At 31.9% G+C, this 20734-nt stretch overlaps 3 protein-coding genes across 7 annotated transcripts in view; 1 reads left to right on the forward strand and 2 right to left on the reverse strand.

Annotated features, from left to right (window-relative positions):
- Window positions 1–1306: 1306 nt before the first annotated feature.
- Window positions 1307–4857, reverse strand: LOC105248913 (xenotropic and polytropic retrovirus receptor 1). 2 transcript variants are annotated; one of them, XM_025413129.1, is made up of 10 exons: window positions 4681–4857; window positions 4487–4583; window positions 4177–4330; window positions 3841–4085; window positions 3300–3561; window positions 2836–3203; window positions 2409–2751; window positions 2011–2177; window positions 1733–1866; window positions 1307–1661 (listed from the first exon to the last, which is right to left on the reverse strand). In XM_025413129.1, the coding sequence occupies exons 2-10, from the start codon at window positions 4553–4555 to the stop codon at window positions 1400–1402; spliced, it is 2004 nt and encodes a 667-aa protein (XP_025268914.1). In that variant the 5' UTR covers window positions 4556–4583; window positions 4681–4857; the 3' UTR covers window positions 1307–1399. The 2 variants fall into 2 exon arrangements, with proteins under 2 accessions (XP_025268914.1, XP_011252286.1); XM_011253984.3 differs by having other exon boundaries at window positions 2011–2180.
- Window positions 4858–4948: 91 nt separating this feature from the next.
- On the forward strand, window positions 4949–7949 carry LOC105248914 (putative serine protease K12H4.7). 3 transcript variants are annotated; one of them, XM_011253985.2, is made up of 10 exons: window positions 4949–5135; window positions 5353–5437; window positions 5696–5946; window positions 6079–6260; window positions 6341–6576; window positions 6646–6781; window positions 6859–7175; window positions 7280–7412; window positions 7507–7676; window positions 7752–7949. In XM_011253985.2, the coding sequence occupies exons 3-10, from the start codon at window positions 5731–5733 to the stop codon at window positions 7883–7885; spliced, it is 1524 nt and encodes a 507-aa protein (XP_011252287.1). In that variant the 5' UTR covers window positions 4949–5135; window positions 5353–5437; window positions 5696–5730; the 3' UTR covers window positions 7886–7949. The 3 variants fall into 3 exon arrangements, with proteins under 3 accessions (XP_011252287.1, XP_011252288.1, XP_025268915.1); XM_011253986.3 differs by lacking the exons at window positions 4949–5135; window positions 5353–5437 and adding an exon at window positions 5474–5525; XM_025413130.1 differs by lacking the exons at window positions 4949–5135; window positions 5353–5437 and adding an exon at window positions 5624–5644.
- Window positions 7950–8486: 537 nt separating this feature from the next.
- LOC105248915 overlaps window positions 8487–20734 on the reverse strand; it is a 44636-nt gene continuing 32388 nt past the window's right edge. For both annotated transcript variants that reach the window (XM_025413134.1, XM_011253987.3), the window contains 9 exons: window positions 20065–20277; window positions 14913–15139; window positions 14593–14804; window positions 13893–14107; window positions 13243–13446; window positions 13040–13156; window positions 12641–12922; window positions 12066–12552; window positions 8487–9726 (listed from right to left, as the gene is read on the reverse strand). In XM_025413134.1, coding sequence (XP_025268919.1) covers window positions 9327–9726; window positions 12066–12552; window positions 12641–12922; window positions 13040–13156; window positions 13243–13446; window positions 13893–14107; window positions 14593–14804; window positions 14913–15139; window positions 20065–20248 — 2328 coding nt within the window. In that variant the 5' untranslated portion in view covers window positions 20249–20277 and the 3' untranslated portion in view covers window positions 8487–9326. The remainder of the gene's footprint in view (window positions 9727–12065; window positions 12553–12640; window positions 12923–13039; window positions 13157–13242; window positions 13447–13892; window positions 14108–14592; window positions 14805–14912; window positions 15140–20064; window positions 20278–20734) is intronic.

Below are 20734 nucleotides of genomic sequence, written 5' to 3' on the forward strand. Positions count from 1 at the left end.
ATCATTATATAATATATATAAATATAAATTGTATAAATATAAAAATCCCATTTTTCTACAAAAAAATTTCGCGAGACTAAAAAAAATTTAATCACAGTTTCTCTTGAATTATATAAATTCTCTTACTAATCTATTTTAATATAATATTACTACAGTAATATACGTATTTAAAATAACATTTTATATATAAGCATGCTTTTACCGAAAAAATAAAATCGGATTGTCATTAAAATATTCAGTTTCCATTATTCTGATGTAACAAATTATTAACTTTTGTAGCACCTGTATAAATAATTAAAATTTAGAAAGCAAGTTGTGCATACATATATATATTCGAAATAATAAATATAATTTGAAATAATAATATACACATCTACTGTTTATCATAAATATATGTTTAAGTATATGTAATTATTGAATATACTGCATAGTCTTTCTTACAAAAATTATATCACTAATGTATCTTTAAAATTAATAATAGAATATTCTTACACACAATATTATCTTATAATTATCTCACAATATATTTATATAAAATAGTTGATTAATTATAATAATGCTTCATTTACAAAATGCTTCAAATTATCCAAATAATACAAGATATTGGTGAATTAATATTGGTAAATTAACTATTAAATGTATAAAGGATATATCTGTTCTTACTGCCAAAAAATAATTTATATAACTCAATATAACTGTGTAATGTATATGATATAAGTACTATAAGTATGTTTAATACATATAAAAAAACATCCTCTAATATTAGTCTAATATATTAAGTATCATTTAATGTATTTTAATAGCATGATAACACCAAACTGTGTGATGCATCAATAGTCTATTTTCCTACATTTGTAGAAATATTCTTATTTATAGCACCAATTGATTAATTACTAAAAAATGGCATTCTTTTAGAAAAATTTAATAATTATATAGTCAATAAAATCATGAGTATCTAAATGGCAGACAAAATCTTCATTAATAATTCATAAAGCATACAAAACACATTTCATATGATTCGTTTGTGAATATATCTCGTCTTATTATTATGTGCCAGTGTACTATAAAGTAGATAAAGTTAATTTAAACTATAATTTGTTTTTATATTGGAAGACTCAGTGCAGAATCTAAGATATTTTGTGTTATAATTTATCATGAAGTATTTTATATGAGAGCAATATTAAAGGCACTGTAATAGTTTCAAATGTTCAATTCATAATGTTTAACTGAAGCATTTTATAATTATCTATATCTCGATTTCTAGCGAAATCAAATATGTGTCATTAACGAAATCGTGTGACTTATCTATTGTCTAAGTACTAAATTTCAGACGCTTCCAATAACAGCCTGTAATTACGACAAGTTAAAAATAATATTGTACAAAAATGTTGAGTTGTATTCAACTTGCATTCGATATATCAATGTCTAAGGTTTCTTCTTTCAACAGCGCTCGTTTCTCTTCCTTTGTATTGCTCTGTTTTTTGCCGCCGCTTTTACGCTTACCTCTATTAACTACGCCATTTTCGTCATCCATCATGCGTAAAATTTGCGTTTGATCAGAACTTTCTATGGGTGCTATTGAGATGTCGCGTACGGCACGGAATTTACCACAGTTATTCAAATGTTCGTTCTCCAAGCGGAAAAAGTTCCATACAAATCGTCTAAAAACAATTTTACAATAAAATAGGAAGATACAAAAAATTTGTCAAATAAATTTAAAGAGAATATTTACCTAAAAACCTCAAGAGGTGCCACAATGGAAGTCATTAAGTCGCTAGAGATGTATTTGCATTCAACGAGAATAACGCTTGCGATCCATATAAATCGTAGTATAAAATCTTCGATTATTGCAAAATAATAAAACCACTAAAATATATATAAAATATATAAATAAAATATATGTACATATATATATAAAATATATGTACATATATTTTATAAAATGCATATATAAATATTAAATTACATATAAAACTAATACTTTTTTTTTGTTAAATATGTTTTACTTACGGAAGCCGAATAAACCATTTCCTCGCGCAAAAAACGATTTTCGCCAGCATTACTGTCTAAAAGACCCCAATCCATTTTGAGATCCCATGTATATGAATATATCGAATTAAGGAGGCAACTGCATACCCATAACCACAGCCATGGATTCTCCCATTGATTTGTATATTCTTCTGAAAATATGTACATTGTTTCTTTATTTTACAAAAAATTAAAAATTTTAATTTGAAAAGAATTTATTTATTAAATATAATTGAAAAGAATTTATTTATTAAATATAATTTTTATAAAATTATACACAATTATTTTATACAAAAATCATATTTAAATTCTTTTCAAATTAATTGATATGCATATAAAAATATACATTTTTAAAGTATTGTAATGCAGATGCAATCTACCTGCATGATAAGCGTATAAAGTACTAGCTGCAACGACGAGAAAAGTTGTGGAATATTTTCCAGCATTCACCAAATGTGGAAAAGCTTCTTTGGAATCTCGATATCGACGAATACATTGCGCGAAGCGAAACCACGCGGGTAGACAATTTACGATAGGTCTGATAATGAGGGAGCCAGACATACATTGCATAGAATCGCCTGCTTGTAACCAATTCCCGTTCATAATATAAAAACATAGTAAAAATTGAAAGTCCAAAAACGCTGTCGCCAAGCTGTTGAACTGATCAGCCAACCAGAAATCAGCAAAATTTACGTATGCAAATGGTGATATTAAAATCCGCACCTAAAATAACACAAAGGATTATATTCAACTTTTGTTCATTCATATAACGAGAGAGAAAAGCAATGTTCCGCAAATTATACTTACTATAATCTTCAACAGCCAGAAACGAGCTTCAAAGCGAAAAATCTTAATCGGATTTATTAGAAATATCACCATGATGCCGACAAGTACTAATGGATTTATGTATGGTGGAATGCTTAGGCTTGCACTATATAAGAAACTTAATAAACTAAGCGCCCAGACAACTCCAAGGACAGCTGCTAATTCCATAAGGTGCTGTTCTGAAAGATGATTTCGTGGGTCCAATTCAAATATCAAAACATGATTGACACCAGAAGATCTCCACCCATAAACGTTAATTCCAATAAGGAATAAAAATTCGATAATAAGGAATGGACCACGATATAATCTAAATGCGACCTTCAAATTTTCTCCACTATCATGGAAGATTGCTGAAAATGAGATTTGAAATAGCAAAATAAATGGTAAATATAGATATGAATACATAGTAATTCTCTTTAATAACATAAATATTATTTATGATATACCTGAAAGGACGACTGCAATAGACAGAACAATAAAACTACCAGAAAATAAACCAACTTTGAAAGTAGTCCATGGACTTTGATATTCGCCAAGCGGTGGTACTCGAAGACGCTTCATAGCGCGCTGTCGATCACCACCTTCGAGATCATTTGTTACTGTGGCTTCTGTTTCTTGTATCAATTTGTCTATATCTTTGGACGTGTAAAAATGTGACGTCTCTACACACTCAACTCTCCATTTTGAACCAGCGTCGACTGAGAGTAACTGAAAATATTTTTAATGCATAACGGAAATATTAGAACTTGAAGACTATATATAAAATAAAAACACAAATCACATTAGACAATTACTGGCTTTTACTTGAATAATACAGGGAATATAGCTATTATATGGCAGCTGTTTCTTGCACATTTTTTTTCATTTATAGGAGAAAATGGTAATAATGATATTGGGATATGATTAGATTGTTGTCTCTGAAATTATACAAGCTATGACTAATAAACGTTAAATTACAAAAACATGCAAATATTGCAATATAAATACCTTGTCATGTTTTTTGAGAATCTTGCGAAATCCAGTGTGATTAAGGTTTTGATAATTCTGAAGAAGAATTAGAGACAGATAAAATTCTGAAAATGCAAGTTTTAGATCTCTAAGCTTTCTGGAAGGCAAAACTGGTTTCACATTAGTCTTTCCTTTGTTCTTTCCACTTCCTTGTTGCAGCTCCACTGCAGTTTTTAATTCACTTTGTAGTGCTGCATATTTGCGTGTGGCTTCTGCCAATTTTTCTACAATATGAATAAATAATAATTAATATAATTATTCATAGAAAAGTCATAAAATCATGAAAAACAATATTAGTATTAAACAAATTCTTACCTGAGTAAAATGTATTTATCTTTTTTAATTCACGATCACAGAATGTAAAAAACACTTCATCAAATGAAGCAAAGTGACGCGATATCACTTCTGGTTCTACACTCTCATCCGAGGGTGCCTCTTCTACCGCTGTATAAAGCATTGCTTTCATTTCCTGCAAAATCAAAAAAATAGCAATTAAAAACAAGAAAGAAGGTCTGTGTAATACTAATAATACTAAGATTTCATTTGGATAAGTTTGCTTCACAAGTGCATTTAATAGCAACATAAGCTAAAAAAATTAAAATATCTGTACTTAATTAAATTATACCTCATAGCTAATATATTGTTTACGCCACTCAGGCGTAATGTGGGCAGATAAATGTTCTGCAAACTTCATGTTGCCTTCTACACAGTAGTAGAACTATCTGTAAGAAAAAGATACGAATAAAATTAATTATACACATTGGAACTCAAGATGACAAATGACATAAAATAATAAGAGAAATCATGTAAAGAACGTACCTATAGAAACTGATGAGCTTTGAAACTTTCTTGGTACTCGTCTCGACCGATCTAAATCCTGAGAGAGGTTATAGATAACATTTATAACAAACCGAGGAACTTTGTCGGCGGCGGTCGATCAAACGGTTTATTAAACACTGCTGTTTGGCGTGATAAATATTTAGTCAACCGTAATATCTGGGAAGAGATAAAAGATACTACTTGGCGTTTGCCGGCAAGAAGAGTCTGCGACTGCCAAGAGAATTTCTCCAGCTCGCCTTATCACGCATTATCCATTAACCGAGTCGTTGATCTAGCTAACCAAAGTTCTTGGAGAATCACGCAGAGGCACTCTCATAAAGACAATTAATTAAAATAATTGTGTTTCTCACAGATCAACTTGCTATGACACTTGTCATATGATCATTTGCGAGACGGCTGGGCAGCTCACGAGACGTCACACGCGACTTACTTATGTATAACTCGAAGTCTTGTCATCCTCGGTTTTTACAGCTCTCTACAGCAACGTTTCTTATTCATATTATAAAGATCGAACCAATGTCATTATTCTGAAATTTTCTTTGTTCTCTAAAAACACATTTATTTCTTACCATATACGTATAAAGTATATATATATTTCCTCTTGAAAAATGTATATATATATTCTCTGAAATACGGATATATATATTCTAGATTTAAAATTCTGGGGCAAGTCCTTGAACAGATGTTTGTGTTTACATTATCAGTACATTCCTCGCACAAATTAATCTTTCATAAGGTATGTTTCAAATTTTTTACTGCAAAGTCTATAATAATCTGACATTTTACAATCTTCTCTTTGTTATTACAAGTAAATAATCTCAATTGTAAGAGAATTTTATACATGCTTTAATTTTATATCTTATCTCTCTTTGTGTAAATCTAATCTTGTATTGTATTTATCAAAATTTCTATCAGAAATATATGTCTGTATTATAATAGCAAGGTGTATAAAGTTTTATTTATTATATTAATATTTATCCATTTTTTCTTTCAGAATTATATTTATATTGAAGAATAAAAGTAATTCAAATGCATCTTAATATGCAACTTCTACTGTTATTACCAATTATTTTGAGTGCCATAAATACCAGTACAGCATGGCGTACTTTCTTGAGAGGTCGGAACAAATATGGCAATTTAGGAGAGCCAACATTATCATCTAAAATATATATGCTTCCTGAGGAGAAATGGTTTACACAATATTTAGATCATTTTAATCCAACCGATGCCCGTGTTTGGGAGCAGGTACTATATACAAGAAAAGATTTCATTATATTTGTCAGTTCATTAAATTTTATTAGCTTTTGTTGAAGTTTCTTTTCAAGTAAACTTTGATAAGATTATATTTAGTTGCATTGATTTCTTACTTCTTGATAGAAATATTTTGTCAATTCCAACTTTTATAAACCAAATGGCCCAATATTTTTAATGATTGGGGCTGAAGGTATCGCAAATGTTAAATGGATGGTAGAAGGTCAATGGATTGAATATGCCAAGGAGTTTGGGGCAATGTGTTTTTATTTAGAGCATCGTTTTTATGGGAACAGTCATCCTACTCCGTATGTAGAATATAAATAAATGAATGCAAGAGAAAATTATTTGAATTAGAAATTTACATTATGCTGCAAATATATTGCAGGGATCTTAGTGTGAAGAATTTGATATATTTGAACTCGCAGCAGGCATTAGCAGACTTAGCATACTTTATTCAAAATATTAATATTGAATACAAATTTTCAAATAACACAAAATGGATAGTATTTGGAGGATCATATGGTGGATCTCTAGCTGCTTGGATGCGTATTAAATATCCTCATTTAGTACATGGAGCTGTGTCTACTAGTGGACCATTGTTAGCACAAATTGATTTTCAAGGTAATATATATAAAATTTTAACTAGTGCTATTTTAAATATATGTGTATACAAATAATTTTGAATTACAGAATATTTTGTTGTTGTTGCAAATGCTCTGAAAGATTATTCTCAAAAATGTGTTGACACAATAGCAGAAGCTTACAGAGAATTAGGTATATTGTTGCGTCATGTTGGTAGCCAACAGAAAATAGAAAAAAAATTCAAGTGAGTAAATATAGTAAAGGTATAGAATTTTAATAAAATGTGATGTGCTGTTTTTTAATATAAATAATATTCCACAGATTATGCGACCCAATTGATCCTGGGCATACAAAAAAATTGGACATTTCCAATTTGTATGAAACATTAGCAGATAACTTTGCTAGCATTGTACAATATAATAAAGACAATCGCCAAAGCTCCCAAACTCTTAATATCACTATTGAAAATGTATGTGATATATTAGTAGATGAGAAAATAGGAATACCTATCGATAGACTTGCTTATGTAAGCAACATGATATTAAATGCCACTAAAGAGAAGTGTTTGGATTATAGATATGATAAGATGATTCGCGAGCTTCGAAATACTACTTGGACTAATGAACAAGCAGAAGGAGGTAATACATTTAAGTTTATTATATATGAATTTAATTTTTAAATTATTTTATTCCTGCAAATGTTTGTATAATATTATATAGATCATAAATGATATTATTTGTAGGACGTCAATGGATGTATCAAACTTGTACAGAGTTTGGATTCTTTCAAACTTCAACTGCACAGCCTAATTTGTTCAGTAATAACTTCCCAGTAAACTTTTTTGTACAGCAATGCACTGATATTTTTGGACCTAGGTTTGTTTTTCCATTTAAAATTTCTATAAAATATTTTGAATGTAATTTACGTACAAAATGTTAAAATAACAATAAAGTTCTTTTTTTCTTTCAGATACAATATAGATTTATTGAACTCTGCTGTGACCCGAACGAATATTTTATATGGTGGATTAAATTTAAAAGTTACAAATGTAGTATTTGTACACGGTTCAATCGATCCTTGGCATGTGCTAGGTATTACGACATCCTCCAATCCGCAAGCACCTGCTATCTATATCGATGGTAAGTAAAATATAAACTATAGATATTTATTATACATATATATGTGCATTATTTTAATTATTAATTTATTTGAAGGCACTGCACATTGTGCAAACATGTATCCTTCATCGGAAAATGATATGCCTCAATTGAAGAAGGCTAGAATACAAATAAAAAATTTAATTAAAGAATGGCTAAAAAATTCGTATAATATACACACCATCGTGTAAAACATCATATATATGATAATGATAAACAATATATATATCGCATCAATATTTAAATCAATATATCATTAAAAATGTCAATTTTCCAAATTATTTTATACAATTATTAATATCGCGAATATTTAGAGAAAATGCATTTTGATCTTTTTTTCTTTTATTATTTTTGTTACTTCTCTCGTAGAATAAAAAATATTTATATATGTATATATATGTATATATATGTATAAAATATGTATATATATTCATATAAATATGAATTTTTTATGAATTGTTTATTCTAAATTCTTATACAATGTAATATTAAATCTAATATTATTCGCATATATATAATATACAAATATATGCGCTAATATTTATTAAGTACCATGTTTAAGTGACAAAAATGCTTTTTCAATAGATTAAACAAGTTTGCCCCAAATGGCACTATCATAATTTATTATGATAAATAAAATCATAAAGATGCATATACATATATGTCATGTCGCATGTAATTGTCTCAGTCAATAAATAAAATTGTTATTGCAAATAATTGCATTATTTCTTAATTATATTTTAATATAATAAATTTGATAAATATACTTCATAGATAAAAACTATCGTTAAATGTTACGTATTTATATAATACAAACTCTCAGTAGAGAAAGTAGCATATATTGGAGGTATAACAGCGATCCACGATTTAAATATATATAAATATATAATTGTTATAATTAAATATATAATTGTCTTCGTTTCCTCGCGTTTACTTGTATAGACACGCACAACAGTTATTATAATATTTGTTTTATTCCTAGATGGATAACATCGGCCTTTCCTTAATGATACTTATATACAGTATTCCGTTTTTCTGGAAACAGTGATCCATTTAAAGTGAGGCCAAGGTACCCATGACACAGATATAAATTTTGCCAATCCGATTTTTCATTAGATAAATCTCTTTTCAAATGTGTAAGAAATTACACAAACTTCAATCCTACAATAACTTATCTTTAAGGGTTAAATTACTATATATTCGTTTGATCGCGTTATTTTATATTTATACTTTTGTGCTTTTTTTGGCATATCTCTTGACCAGCTTATACTACCCTCCTTACGACGAGTAACAATCCATCGTATCTTATTCTTAAGTTATAATGTATATAATATTTACACATTTCATATATATAAAATAACATGACGATAAATAATATTTATAATATATTAAAATGATATATGATCTATTTCAGCTATTCTTATTTTCAATTTCATTATTAGATACAACTTGTTAGTGGAAGATTCGCTATGCTCCCTCATTTAAGGAAGATCTTTTGACCCGCGACAGAATTGTGAAAATGTTCACTACAGTCTCTCTACAAATCATCATCTACATGATCGCAAATGGTGATGTAGCGAATACGTTTCAATGATAAAGTATTTTTTTATGTTTTATAGTTTTACCTTCCGTTTAATATCGGTGGTGAGACTGTGATTGTCTCCAATCAGGTGTCGCGTTGCCGTGATGATGATGATGATGATGATGATGACGCTTCTTATCGGAGATGCTGGCATGTTTGCTTGATGGGTAAGCGGCGACATCGCTAACGACTAATTCCGAACCATCGCGCTCAGTGTTGTTATTACCGCGGAAGTTCTCTCGATATCCTGGTTCATCCAGGGTCTCCTTACGATGAAGCGGCGGATGGCTGGTTTTGTGACCGGTGGTCTCGTGCAGATTCTCCCAGGCTTGACGATAATAACGATTCAGACCTCCTCTACTTTCCGAGGAACTGCTATCGAAACTGGCAACGGTGTTACAATCGGGTGATGCACGATGACGATAGTGTTTACTGCTTCTTCCGCGGTTTCTAAATAAGGATATAAGAAGATAAATGTGTTAATAATCCTTTTCTAAATGTCAAACTATCACATTTTAATTACATATCATTTCTATTGTATAGCACTAAACATATATAGGCGTACATAGATAGGCAAAGCGTTATGTGTAATGGAAAAATAATCAATTCGATTATTCGTGTGATTTATTATTCATTCACATGTATAGTTCATAGTGACATGCATTTTGTAGGTATAAAGTTTAGGTGATCTATTAATGAATTTGAAAGTAAGCATTGATTAGAATGCACATTAAATATAAGTCAAAATTTAAAATATATATATTTTTTTTATTACAGCTTGAAGCAATTTTCAATTCGCTGATAAAAAGATGAAGATAAATAGCTAGAAAAGAAAGTGAGCACTATATATATATTAACATTGCAATTCTAAAAGATATATTGAAAAATTCGTGAATGTCGAGTGATATATAACACAAATATCTAACAACTAATACACTAGTGCAATTTTAAAGAGATAATGTAATTAAGTGTATAAAGTGTATACAGATAAGAAAAAAAGAAGAGTACAATATGTACATAACTAAATTCTGCCGTGATTATTCTGTGCAATTTGATACTCGGGATTTCTAGATCGTAGTCACATGCAATTTTGTTTCATTTCATAAATTATCAAGAAATGAGACAAAAAAATAAAATGATTTTCCAGAGAATATAATATAATATAAATAAACCATGAGACATTGTAAAAGTATCTATTTAATTATTTAATTTTAAATTACTTAAACTGTTAATATTTTTTAGACATTATTTCATATTCGTTCCGAACATATGACTACCTTCTAGAACACTTGAATATACGCGAGATTTTTTTTCCATCCAAATTGGGTGTAGTGTCGGTGTGTCCGCGTGAGTGCAATGCACTACAATGCACTTCTAATTCCATAGGCGTGATCTAACGTGATGCGACGTGATGGCAAAACGAGTTATCGCTAAAAGAAAGTGCTCAGTAGAAACCTTGCTCTCGTTTACCTTGACTAGTATCACTCGCGAAGGGTGGCGCGTGGTAGTTGGTGGTGGTACGTGATGATGGTTGATGTGTTGGTGGGCGGTGGTTGCGTGGAGGGTTGGGGTGGTAGTAGTGGTTGCGGGCTTTGTTAGGGGAGCGATTCTTTTTCTTTTTTTTTTCTCTCTCTCTCTCTCATTTTCGGCGGTGGAGGCGAGAGGGAGGGGCGGCGATAATAGTCTACAGAGAGGGATTCGAGAAGTAGCCGGCACGATGAGCCGCCGAAAGGCTGAAGGAATAGGGATGATCGCTACCGCGGCGAGCCGTGAGGTCGCGGCGCCCCAGGTGCTGGTCGGGGAAGGGCAGCGCGAGTAGCGTATACCAACGCGAGGGCATTCCGGTGTCGCCCCTCCCAAGGCCACCACTACCGCCACCCCTCAGCGCACCAACCCCACCGAGCCCCCTGCGGCGCCTTCCTCTGACGCTGCCGTTGCCGCTAACCACCGCAACGCATAAATGGACTCAGTGTTAATAATCATCGTGGTGGACAAGACAATCTACGGGACTCGCGCGCATCTCTCTTACATGTTAGATCTCGTAATGTATTTACACCAGTGTTTCTCAACTTTTCTTTTAGTCATTACCATTTTCCGAGTTATTTTTATCTGCGTTTGTGACTATTTTAATCATTAGCTTTCAAATGGTCAATTGGCAGAATAAATTTCCATTAATCTGTTGAAAAATTTATCATAATGTTTGACATTGTGTCTTTTACATTACTTGTACGTATATGCATACAAAATATGCCGTGATTCATGATGATTTGCGTTGAGAACCATTGGTTTAATGGACAATAATAAATTAAATAAAATTATTATAGATCAATCAGAGAAAATATACTTCTTTTTGCAAAGCGTAATCTATTAAAAGTTTGGGCTAAATTACAGTAAGCTTATGATCAATGAATGAAGGGACAAAAGGGACATACTGTTATCTTTGCACGATTTTATCCGCGATGATATTGCAGAATGTTAGAAAACTCGTTATTCAAGAGACATGTACACGCGACTCATTATACAAGCGAAATCCTCTACGAGAGGAAAGATAATGCAGCATGTATGTACGTATTACAAGTTAGGAAGGAGATAGAGGTAAACGAACAGAGAATAGAAAGTAGATCAAACAAATACAAATACAAAGTAAGCATTACAATGTACAATCTGACCGAACATCGTCTATGTATATCAGAGTTATATCATCAGAGATAGCAAAGATTCGCGGAAGTGGATGTGCGGGCAATATAATCCTCGAAATTGAATCACTCGATAAGACGTTATTTTTTTACCTGCGTATAAGTATAACCACTGTTGTGATCACTGCGGCAAGGAACACAAAGCCGCCGAACACTCCCAGGGCGATCACGGCACCTAAATTCAACTTGGCCTGATGAGCACTGCTAGGCTGCTCGTCAACTCGGAAGGGGCCGGAAGGTTCCGGTACGACTGCGCCGATTCCCGCTTGAGCATGATCCACACCGCTTCCGGATATCTCATTGTCCTGCGGATGATCATTACTAGCGTCGTTAATTACCGGTGAAGGTAATGTGGGTTTATTCAGGCCGACGCTCGGTCTTTTCGAAATGGTCTCCCTCACTGTAGCTGGAAGTTCCGCGGTATTAGACACTTTTCTAACTGGCAAGGAAGTTGTACTGGTAGCAACTGTTGTCGAGCTTGTCGTGGTCCTGATTCTTGAGGTAAGATATGGCCGAACTTTCTGTGTCGACGACCGTATCGTCGCTCGAGTAGTAGTGGTCACGGTTGTTCGTGGTTCTTCTAATAAAAGAAAATCCATATGTTGAATATATATAATTAAATATATATCATAATCTTCATTATAAAATTAAATAAAAATAACAAATACCTATGCAAGTAGGTGCGACGTGATCGTACAATCCGGTATTTAAGCAGAGTATTTGTCGGGAACCAACAAGTCGATAACCCTTTTCGCATGTGTAAGTAACGATGCTACCAACTAGCAGACTTCGATTGAAGTTCTTTAATGAAACACTTCCATTCTCATCGATCTCGTCTATTTGGACAGAACTATGCGCAACTATAGCCGGTGGGTCGCAAAGAATCGGTTCACATCGCGGCGGTGGTCCATTCCAACGCTCGTCGATATCACAAGTCAATCGGGCGCGACCTGCGATTGCAGATTAGCTTTATAAATGATTTTTTATAGATTTATATAAGATGTTCACAAAGTCTCTTTTGAACACATTGCGCATAATTAAAGGTATCGAGTTGCGATAATGCTTACCGGTCATCTCGTATCCCTCCTCGCAGGAGTAAAGCACTTGACTGAGATAATTAACGGTGTTATTGATGAGCGTATAGCCACCGTGTTTTATGCTCGCAGGATAACCACATTCAATACCTGAAACGATCAGAACGCATTACATTGTGAATCGCATTCATAGTGATTTCGTCTGAGTGCAATTGTATAACAGTTGTGTTCTTTACTTTTGCACACTGGCGGAAACTCGTTGTAAAAACCAGTGTCGAGGCAAGTACGAGTTGCCGGTCCAATCAGAAGACTACCCACATTACAACTGTATTCCACCGATGTTCCGACTTTGTACACGTTACTAGGAGTCCTGGTTGATGCGGTAGTCACCGTCATCGTAGAATTTGGCGGTTGCTCAGGTCTGCCGCAAGCTTTTGGTTCTAAAAAGAGCAAAATATTATTATTATTTTAATCGACAAAAAATCATTTTTAATAAAAGAATATATGTAAGCTTAATATATAGTGAGATATCGAACATATAATAATGGATTGATTAAAGAATTTAAATGCAAACACAATATGAGATATATGAATTTCAAAAGGGAGATTTATTTTAGAAAAATTTAATCAATCAATAAGTTACAATTAATTTCTCTAGAAATTTATCTCATATGAGTTTCATCTTAGATCTTCACACAGTACATTATTTTAAAAAATAAAATAAAATATTGCCAAAGAAAGCTTTTATCATATACATTGTATGACTTTATTATATTGATTAGATATAGAATATAAGATTTCATATGTAGTTACACAAATCATCTTTTCCGAAATATAATTTAAAAGATATAAATTATAAAGACTGCGGATATATTGGAAGACTTACGATGTTGACAGATGTAATTAAGTCGTGCTAAGCAAGATATATCGGACCAAAGCCAGCCTCTGCTGCCATCGTACCGAGCGCAATCGTCTTCCGTGCCCTGCGGTGTACCCCAGAACGAGATAGACACTACTGCGCCGCTTCCGATCCACCTCCATATTGTTCGATCTTTTTGATCCCTAACTGCGCCCATCCAATATTGACTGGATGTGTCACTCCTTTATCAATGATTAAAGATGAAATATCTTATTATTTTCTACAGATCTAATTTTAAATATTTAAATTATTAAATATTTAATTTTAAATATTTTAAATATATTTATATACATATTTTATTATTATATATTAATTATTTTATTTAATTCATTATTTTCTAAAAAAATAATATATTCTCTAACACATTATTAATAAGCAAGAATCTAACTGTAATATATTCTCTAATTGATTCTGTGATTGACTATAAAACACTTGAATTATTCACTTTAAAAATGGCTTTATATCCGGAAAGTTCTGAAAATGTTCCGAGTTTATGTGGAAATATTTAATTTTAGTCATTATATTATAAAAACAATAAAGTAGAAATAAGATGCTAATGAAATGTTTCTATCAGTTAGTTATATTAGTGCTGTCTTATATTTCTTGAAAAAAAAATTCTTTAGAATTACTTTTCAAAATGACATCTTTTTAAATGCTTTCATGTTACCTGTGTCGTCTCCATAACTCCCATGAGATGAATCCTTGTAGAGCAGGATTGCTCTCGTCCACGAGAGTGCCGTGTCGGTCGTGACAGAAATTTAAAGCTTCTCTGAATGTCAATGGCTGACTATTGTAAAATATATAACACTTGCCATTATAAGTTGCCGTTGAGCCTGGTGGCTGATCCCGGAATTGAGGACATCTTTCGATCGGCAAAGCCTGCATTCATTTTTGCAATAAATCACCATTGTAGAAGAACAAAGAAAAATTTCTTTTCATATTCTGGATTATAATTTAAAAGTTTTATCATATAACTGTTGAATGTACCTGATCAGTATAGACGAATGCTTCACATAAGGACAGCTGCACGAGATCGCTCGATGCAGTTTCCAGATGCACCGAGACAAAAGCACCGGGCATCGGCGGATTGCACGGCAAGAAAAGAGGCTGTCCTTCCTCTAGAATACCGGTGAACCGATTGCAAATAGGATTCGTTCCTAAATCTGGTCGATTATTACCGACTCGAACGATGATTGTGCCGGGAATATTATCACCTATAAATCGATTAAATGATTTACTTATTAAAGCTCATTTAGTAATATTTTTATTTCGTATTTTTATTTTTATTTAGTAATATTTTCTCAAGCATTTTTTATATTATACAAAATATCATCACAGATTATTACAAAGATAAAATACACTAGTTTGGATTATTTTATGAATTAAAATACATAAGTTAATGGAAATGTTTCACAAAGGAGAATTCAAAAAATTATAGATTAAACAATAACCATCATTATATAACAAGTTTATTTGTAGACTCTGATTAACGATAAACATTAATAATATAAAAGTTTAACCTGTGTCAATATTATAATAATAGCATGAAATTAATATTTAGTAGATTTAAATTAAAGATCTTCTTTTAGATGAAACATGACTTTCAAATATTGTGTAAAAGAGAGCAGCTTCTATACAATTTATAGTTCATTCAAGTTTTATTTCATTACATCCGTGTCATAATTTTCTGTTTTAAAATATCTATCTATTTATATATATAAAATCACTAATTAATAATTTATTTTCATATCTGTGTGTGTGTGTGTAAATTAGCTTAATATATAAAATTACTACCAATATTTTATATAATTTTTTTTCTACTTTGTATTATACTATTTTCTACATTGTATATTACTTTTTTTAATATAATAATTTTATTGGGATATAATATAATCCAGTTTCAGATAATAAAATTGTCACAAAATGATTAAGACGTGACACTTTAATTAATTAGATTAATTAATTTCATATCTGCATTTATTTTTTAATGCATTTTTATGCACTTTTATTAGTTTTTAGCAACAGTCTGTAAAAATAATATGATATAGAAACCAGATAATATCATACAAGAATGTATTTTTATATTGTCTAAATAAATTTTAATCGCATTATATATACTCGAGCTAATGTAAGTCGAGAAAAGGTGGATTTTACAGCGATTAATCACAAATATAGTATTTGGACACAAAATCATCTCAAGTAATCCGGCGCGCTATATCTTCTGACCCAGAAAATATCCCGACTGTGACCGGCTATGGACAACCGTCCATCCGCCCGTTTGTAGTTATAAATCGCGCAATTACATGCTTTTCATGTTTTGTTCCTGCAATCATGATTGCAGATTTGAACTAGCACGACAGTCTCTCGAGTTGGCTCAAACTCGCATTAAAAGATACATACACGCGGCACGTACATACTTTCTTATTGTACGTGCAAGTCTCTATTCTCGCCTCTAATGAGTGCGTGAACATGTAGCGCATGAACGAGGAGCAATGTAAGATAAAAGAGAAACTCATAACATCGAGAAAAAATTAAGAAACTATCGTGTTTTTTGCCAAGTGTCACATAAGGAAACGAAAAAATCCGTATATCTATAAAAAACAATTTATTATTAATCATGAATATTGATTGCTAATCATGCTCATCAATTTGATTGCACATTTTATCCAGCTTTGTCCTTCACTTCATGGCATTTCGTGTTATGTGCAAAATATTTTGAGGAACTCAAAAGTTTTAATTTTTCCTTCAATTAAAATTTAATAAAAAAATAAAACTTGAGTTTCGGAAAATTATTTTTTACTCAAGTGTATAAATTTTGTTTTTTATTTGTATCGATAAAGCCTAATCTCTTACATCTTAATTTCTTAAAAATATTAATATTCTAGAATAAATTTTCAAAAGAAAAGCATCATCACATTACTTATAATAAGCATTATACATTCGATATTATTAATATAATTTCTTAAATTTATATTAAATACATTGCGAATGACAATATAGACGTGCGTGAACATCAATAATGCACAAGAGGTGTGCAAAAAAAATTTATTATCAAAATTGAACGATTCTTTTTCGCTGCTGAAGCATGACGTGAAAGTTGCTCTTTCGCGCAGAGGAACCGAAGCAATTGTAATGCGCTGTCTATTTAATTATAAGCCCTGGCTGGAGTCGGTAGATCAAGAATGATCGTCAGCAATGATCTCGTCGGTGCTGGGCCGTAACTAAATAGCTGCTTGAGATGGGCCACGTTATACCGGTCATTGTTCCCTGTCTATCGCGCACGTATCTATTTGCGAGGCACACAAAAGCCGATCGTCAAAATTATCGCACTTGAATAATTCATTTCTCCGATTATGCAGATTATCTACAAGAATTTACGCGAGCGGCACGGAAGTCGTTAACAATCCACTACGATTATATCGAGATTAATACGATTTAGTCATTCACCTCGCTCCCGTGATGATTATTCAAAATTGCCTCTTCAGATATAAAATTAAACACGATCTCGTTAATCTATCGGATGAGAGACTCGCCAAAGGACGGAAATGTTTTTATTCTGAAAGGAACTGCTGGGAACGTTTTTCCAGGAAGTGCAATGAAACGTTTTTAATTAAATGTTCTTCTTTGCCCCCGTTTATGCGAATAGCGTATGTTCAATGTGTCGACAATGCCATTATTATCAGCCGTTTAACGGTGAAAGTTTCCCCTCGTTCGATTGAACGGCGAATGAAATGAATAAACTTTCGAAATGACAATACGAGTTTTTAAATGTCGTACGGAGGTCAATTAGTGAAGAAGAAAATAAATACAATCGCCAAAATCGAATAGCGAAAGCTGCGATCAGATCGAAAATCTTTTCTTTTTATGTAAAAGTAATTATACATTTAATTACGTATACGATGCTGTATTTTGTTATACATTGTACCGACAGATTTGAAAGCACGTTTTTAAAAGAAGAAAGTTGTCAAAGTGATGGGATGTTTCCGGAGTTGAATGTCCGCGGTAATTTTCAGTTTGATTGATGACAGAGTTCGCGTTTCTTAATAAAACGCTGCTGAAAAATGTATGCGGCGTACCGCGAGAAACGTATCGCGATGATTTTCTAACAATTGAAAGTAGAAAGACTCTCACTTTCATCGTGGAAGAGTTTCTAAACGATCTCACATGCAGGCAGGGCCTTCGACCGGGTTGGAGAAAAGGGAAGGAAGTGCGAATTTTACGGTGGGATTTTACGCCTCGCTTGCGAAACGATTTTTCCGCGACTCCGTCATCCGTGGACAAGACTCTCGAGCGATTTACTTTAACTATCGAAAGCATCATGAGGCTCAGGCCCCAGGCGATTCATCATCCGCAATCATAATTTCAGATCGAATGCTCGTTGAAGCATCGATTTCTTCAGAGAATGGATCGTGTCGAGATTTATCGCGACCGCAAAACGCGAACAGTTTTGCATTAAGTAGTTTAATTAAGTAATTCAGTTTAGCATTAACTATCAAAAAGCTATGTATAATTCTATTTCTTTTAAGCGAAAGGCAAGTTTCAAGATCCAAAAGAAGAAGGCGAGAGATGCAGCATTAGTATCATCTATACTTTCATACTTTTTAGAAAAATCGCACGTAAAAATAAGTTGTTCACTTAATTTATATCTGATCTGATCATGTTTCATGCAGAGATGGACAACGTCAGGCTTCATGCTCAGCTTGCTTTGCATTCGCACTTGCTTCTGAGCAACGCAATCGCAAATTCATCTCGCCAGCGGGAATTACTTCACGTAATTGCCGGTGATGCTTATTTATCGATAGAAAGTCGAGAAAACGCGTCATGGAAACGAAAGTACCGGATGACGAACAGGATATTTACAGTATCTATCTCAACAATAAGTTTCGCATTAAAATTCATAAACGAGAGGCTTTATCATCCGCGTTTATCAGTAACAACTTCAGAACATATCATTTTCTAGAAAATTATAATGCGCGGATAGCTCTTGGTCGTTTTTTATCGATTTTTTTATCGAATTCATCGAGAGACATAATATCGTAATGAGTATCGGATTCAATATCCGTGAGAATGACATTATAAAGAAAATAGATGATTTGATAAAATCATCGGATAAATGGCAAATGTTCAATTATCGTTGATCATCGAATGATTATGTCTTGCTAGAAAGAATATCAACGGTTCATCATACAATTTAAAACAGAGCAGATTTTATTTAAAGACAACTTTAACTTTCCCACTAAGATTTTTTAATTTTATATTTTAACGCATTGATTATTCTATTCTTAGTAATTAGTGTTAAATCTAATTATTATTATTATATATAAAGAATATATAAAAAATGTGTTTCTTAAAAATATCTAAAAAATGTTTGATTAAAATGTTTTCTATTTTTCTTATATATAAATTCTTTAGTCAATTGTAATTGATTACATACTACTAACGAAATTAAAATTTAAACAATTTTTAATTCAGAACATAATGAATAGCACTTAATAGAAAGCAAGTCATCTTTTCTTTATGCATTCTTTTTTTAATGTTGTTCAATATAAAATTCGAAAACTTTCTAAATTGTTAGAATAGAAATTAAATTTCAATAATGTAGATAAATAAAAAAAACTTTTATTTTTTGAGCTATAAAGTAAGATTTTTAATTTGATTTGAGTATGCGCGTGTTTATTTACATTTATTATATATGCAATATATTTCTGAAAAAATTAAAATTACACTAATGTCTTAAACAACATAAATTATCCTAATATCGCTAGTCAATTAATCAAAGGATCGTTGGAAATAATATAATCGACCAAAACTAGCCAGAAATTTTTTGTTGTAATCAATAAACAAAAAATTTCTGGCTAGTTTTGGTCGATTATATTATTTCCAACGATCTTTTAATGTCTTAAAGTTCTATCTATTTTTGCCTAATACTTTTACCTTCTTCCTTCAAAAGATTATTTGCCTATAATTTGCTATTTGTTTAAAATGATCAATATTTTTATGAAACGCGCATTAGATTCAACATATTAAATATTGAATAGAGTTTAAAACTATTTCCTAATTTGTAAAAAATCTTTTATGGCGCAAAACGGTAAAATTCTTGCAAGCGGCGAAGCGCAAAGAAATATACAGTATTACTTACCGCAGCACGGTTTGCCGAAGTCCAATCGCACCAGCTGAACCATATACGGTTCCAGCAAGTTCACATACCACCATGGTCTACGCTCGGGCCTTGTCAGGGTGCAGGTTTGCGGTGTGTAAATCTGACTGCTGCTTCCGTCAACGGCACGTTGAGGAATTCCGCTCTCCGCGCTACTGGACTGCATCGGCGCTTTGCCACCAGCCACGTTTAGAACTGCAGATGAATAAATAATACAATTGATCATTAAATGCTTGTTAAAATTGGAGTGACATATTCCCGTAAGTGTGTCGAAAGGTAATTAAACTTTTTCGCAACATAAATAAATTCTGTGAGATTCAAGAAACATTAAACTGCAAACCCCCTTTTGTAAGTGCATAATAAAATCCTCTACATAAAATCATACATCATTAACAAAAAGTTGAAAAGTCTTGTCTACATTTTTTTAACGCTCGTTTTAATTGGCGAAAGATAAATAATAAAATAAAATAATATAAAATATGTAAAATATAAAATAAAATATAAAATCGACATTATACCGGTAATTAATTATTATAAATATTATTCTTGCTTTCTAGCAAACTATTCATTGATTACTCCAATTTTTTTATACGAAGTGCTCGATTACAGTTCCGATTAACGAGAACATTGTAATAGAAGACATGAGATTACA

This window comes from Camponotus floridanus, unplaced genomic scaffold, assembly GCF_003227725.1.
Source record: "Camponotus floridanus strain SB8 unplaced genomic scaffold, Cflo_v7.5 scaffold60, whole genome shotgun sequence".
Classification (NCBI taxonomy): Eukaryota; Metazoa; Arthropoda; class Insecta; order Hymenoptera; family Formicidae; genus Camponotus; species Camponotus floridanus.

Coding starts and splice junctions, on each gene's coding strand:
- LOC105248914 (XM_011253985.2), top strand. CDS start 5,731: ATGCATCTTAATATGCAACTTCTACTGTTATTACCAATTATTTTGAGT. Junction 6,261..6,340: donor GGGAACAGTCATCCTACTCC/GTATGTAGAATA, acceptor AATATATTGCAG/GGATCTTAGTGTGAAGAATT. Junction 7,413..7,506: donor ACTGATATTTTTGGACCTAG/GTTTGTTTTTCC, acceptor TTTTTCTTTCAG/ATACAATATAGATTTATTGA.
- LOC105248913 (XM_011253984.3), bottom strand. CDS start 4,555: ATGAAGTTTGCAGAACATTTATCTGCCCACATTACGCCTGAGTGGCGT. Junction 4,331..4,486: donor AACAATATATTAGCTATGAG/GTATAATTTAAT, acceptor TTGATTTTGCAG/GAAATGAAAGCAATGCTTTA. Junction 1,662..1,732: donor GCACCTCTTGAGGTTTTTAG/GTAAATATTCTC, acceptor AATTGTTTTTAG/ACGATTTGTATGGAACTTTT.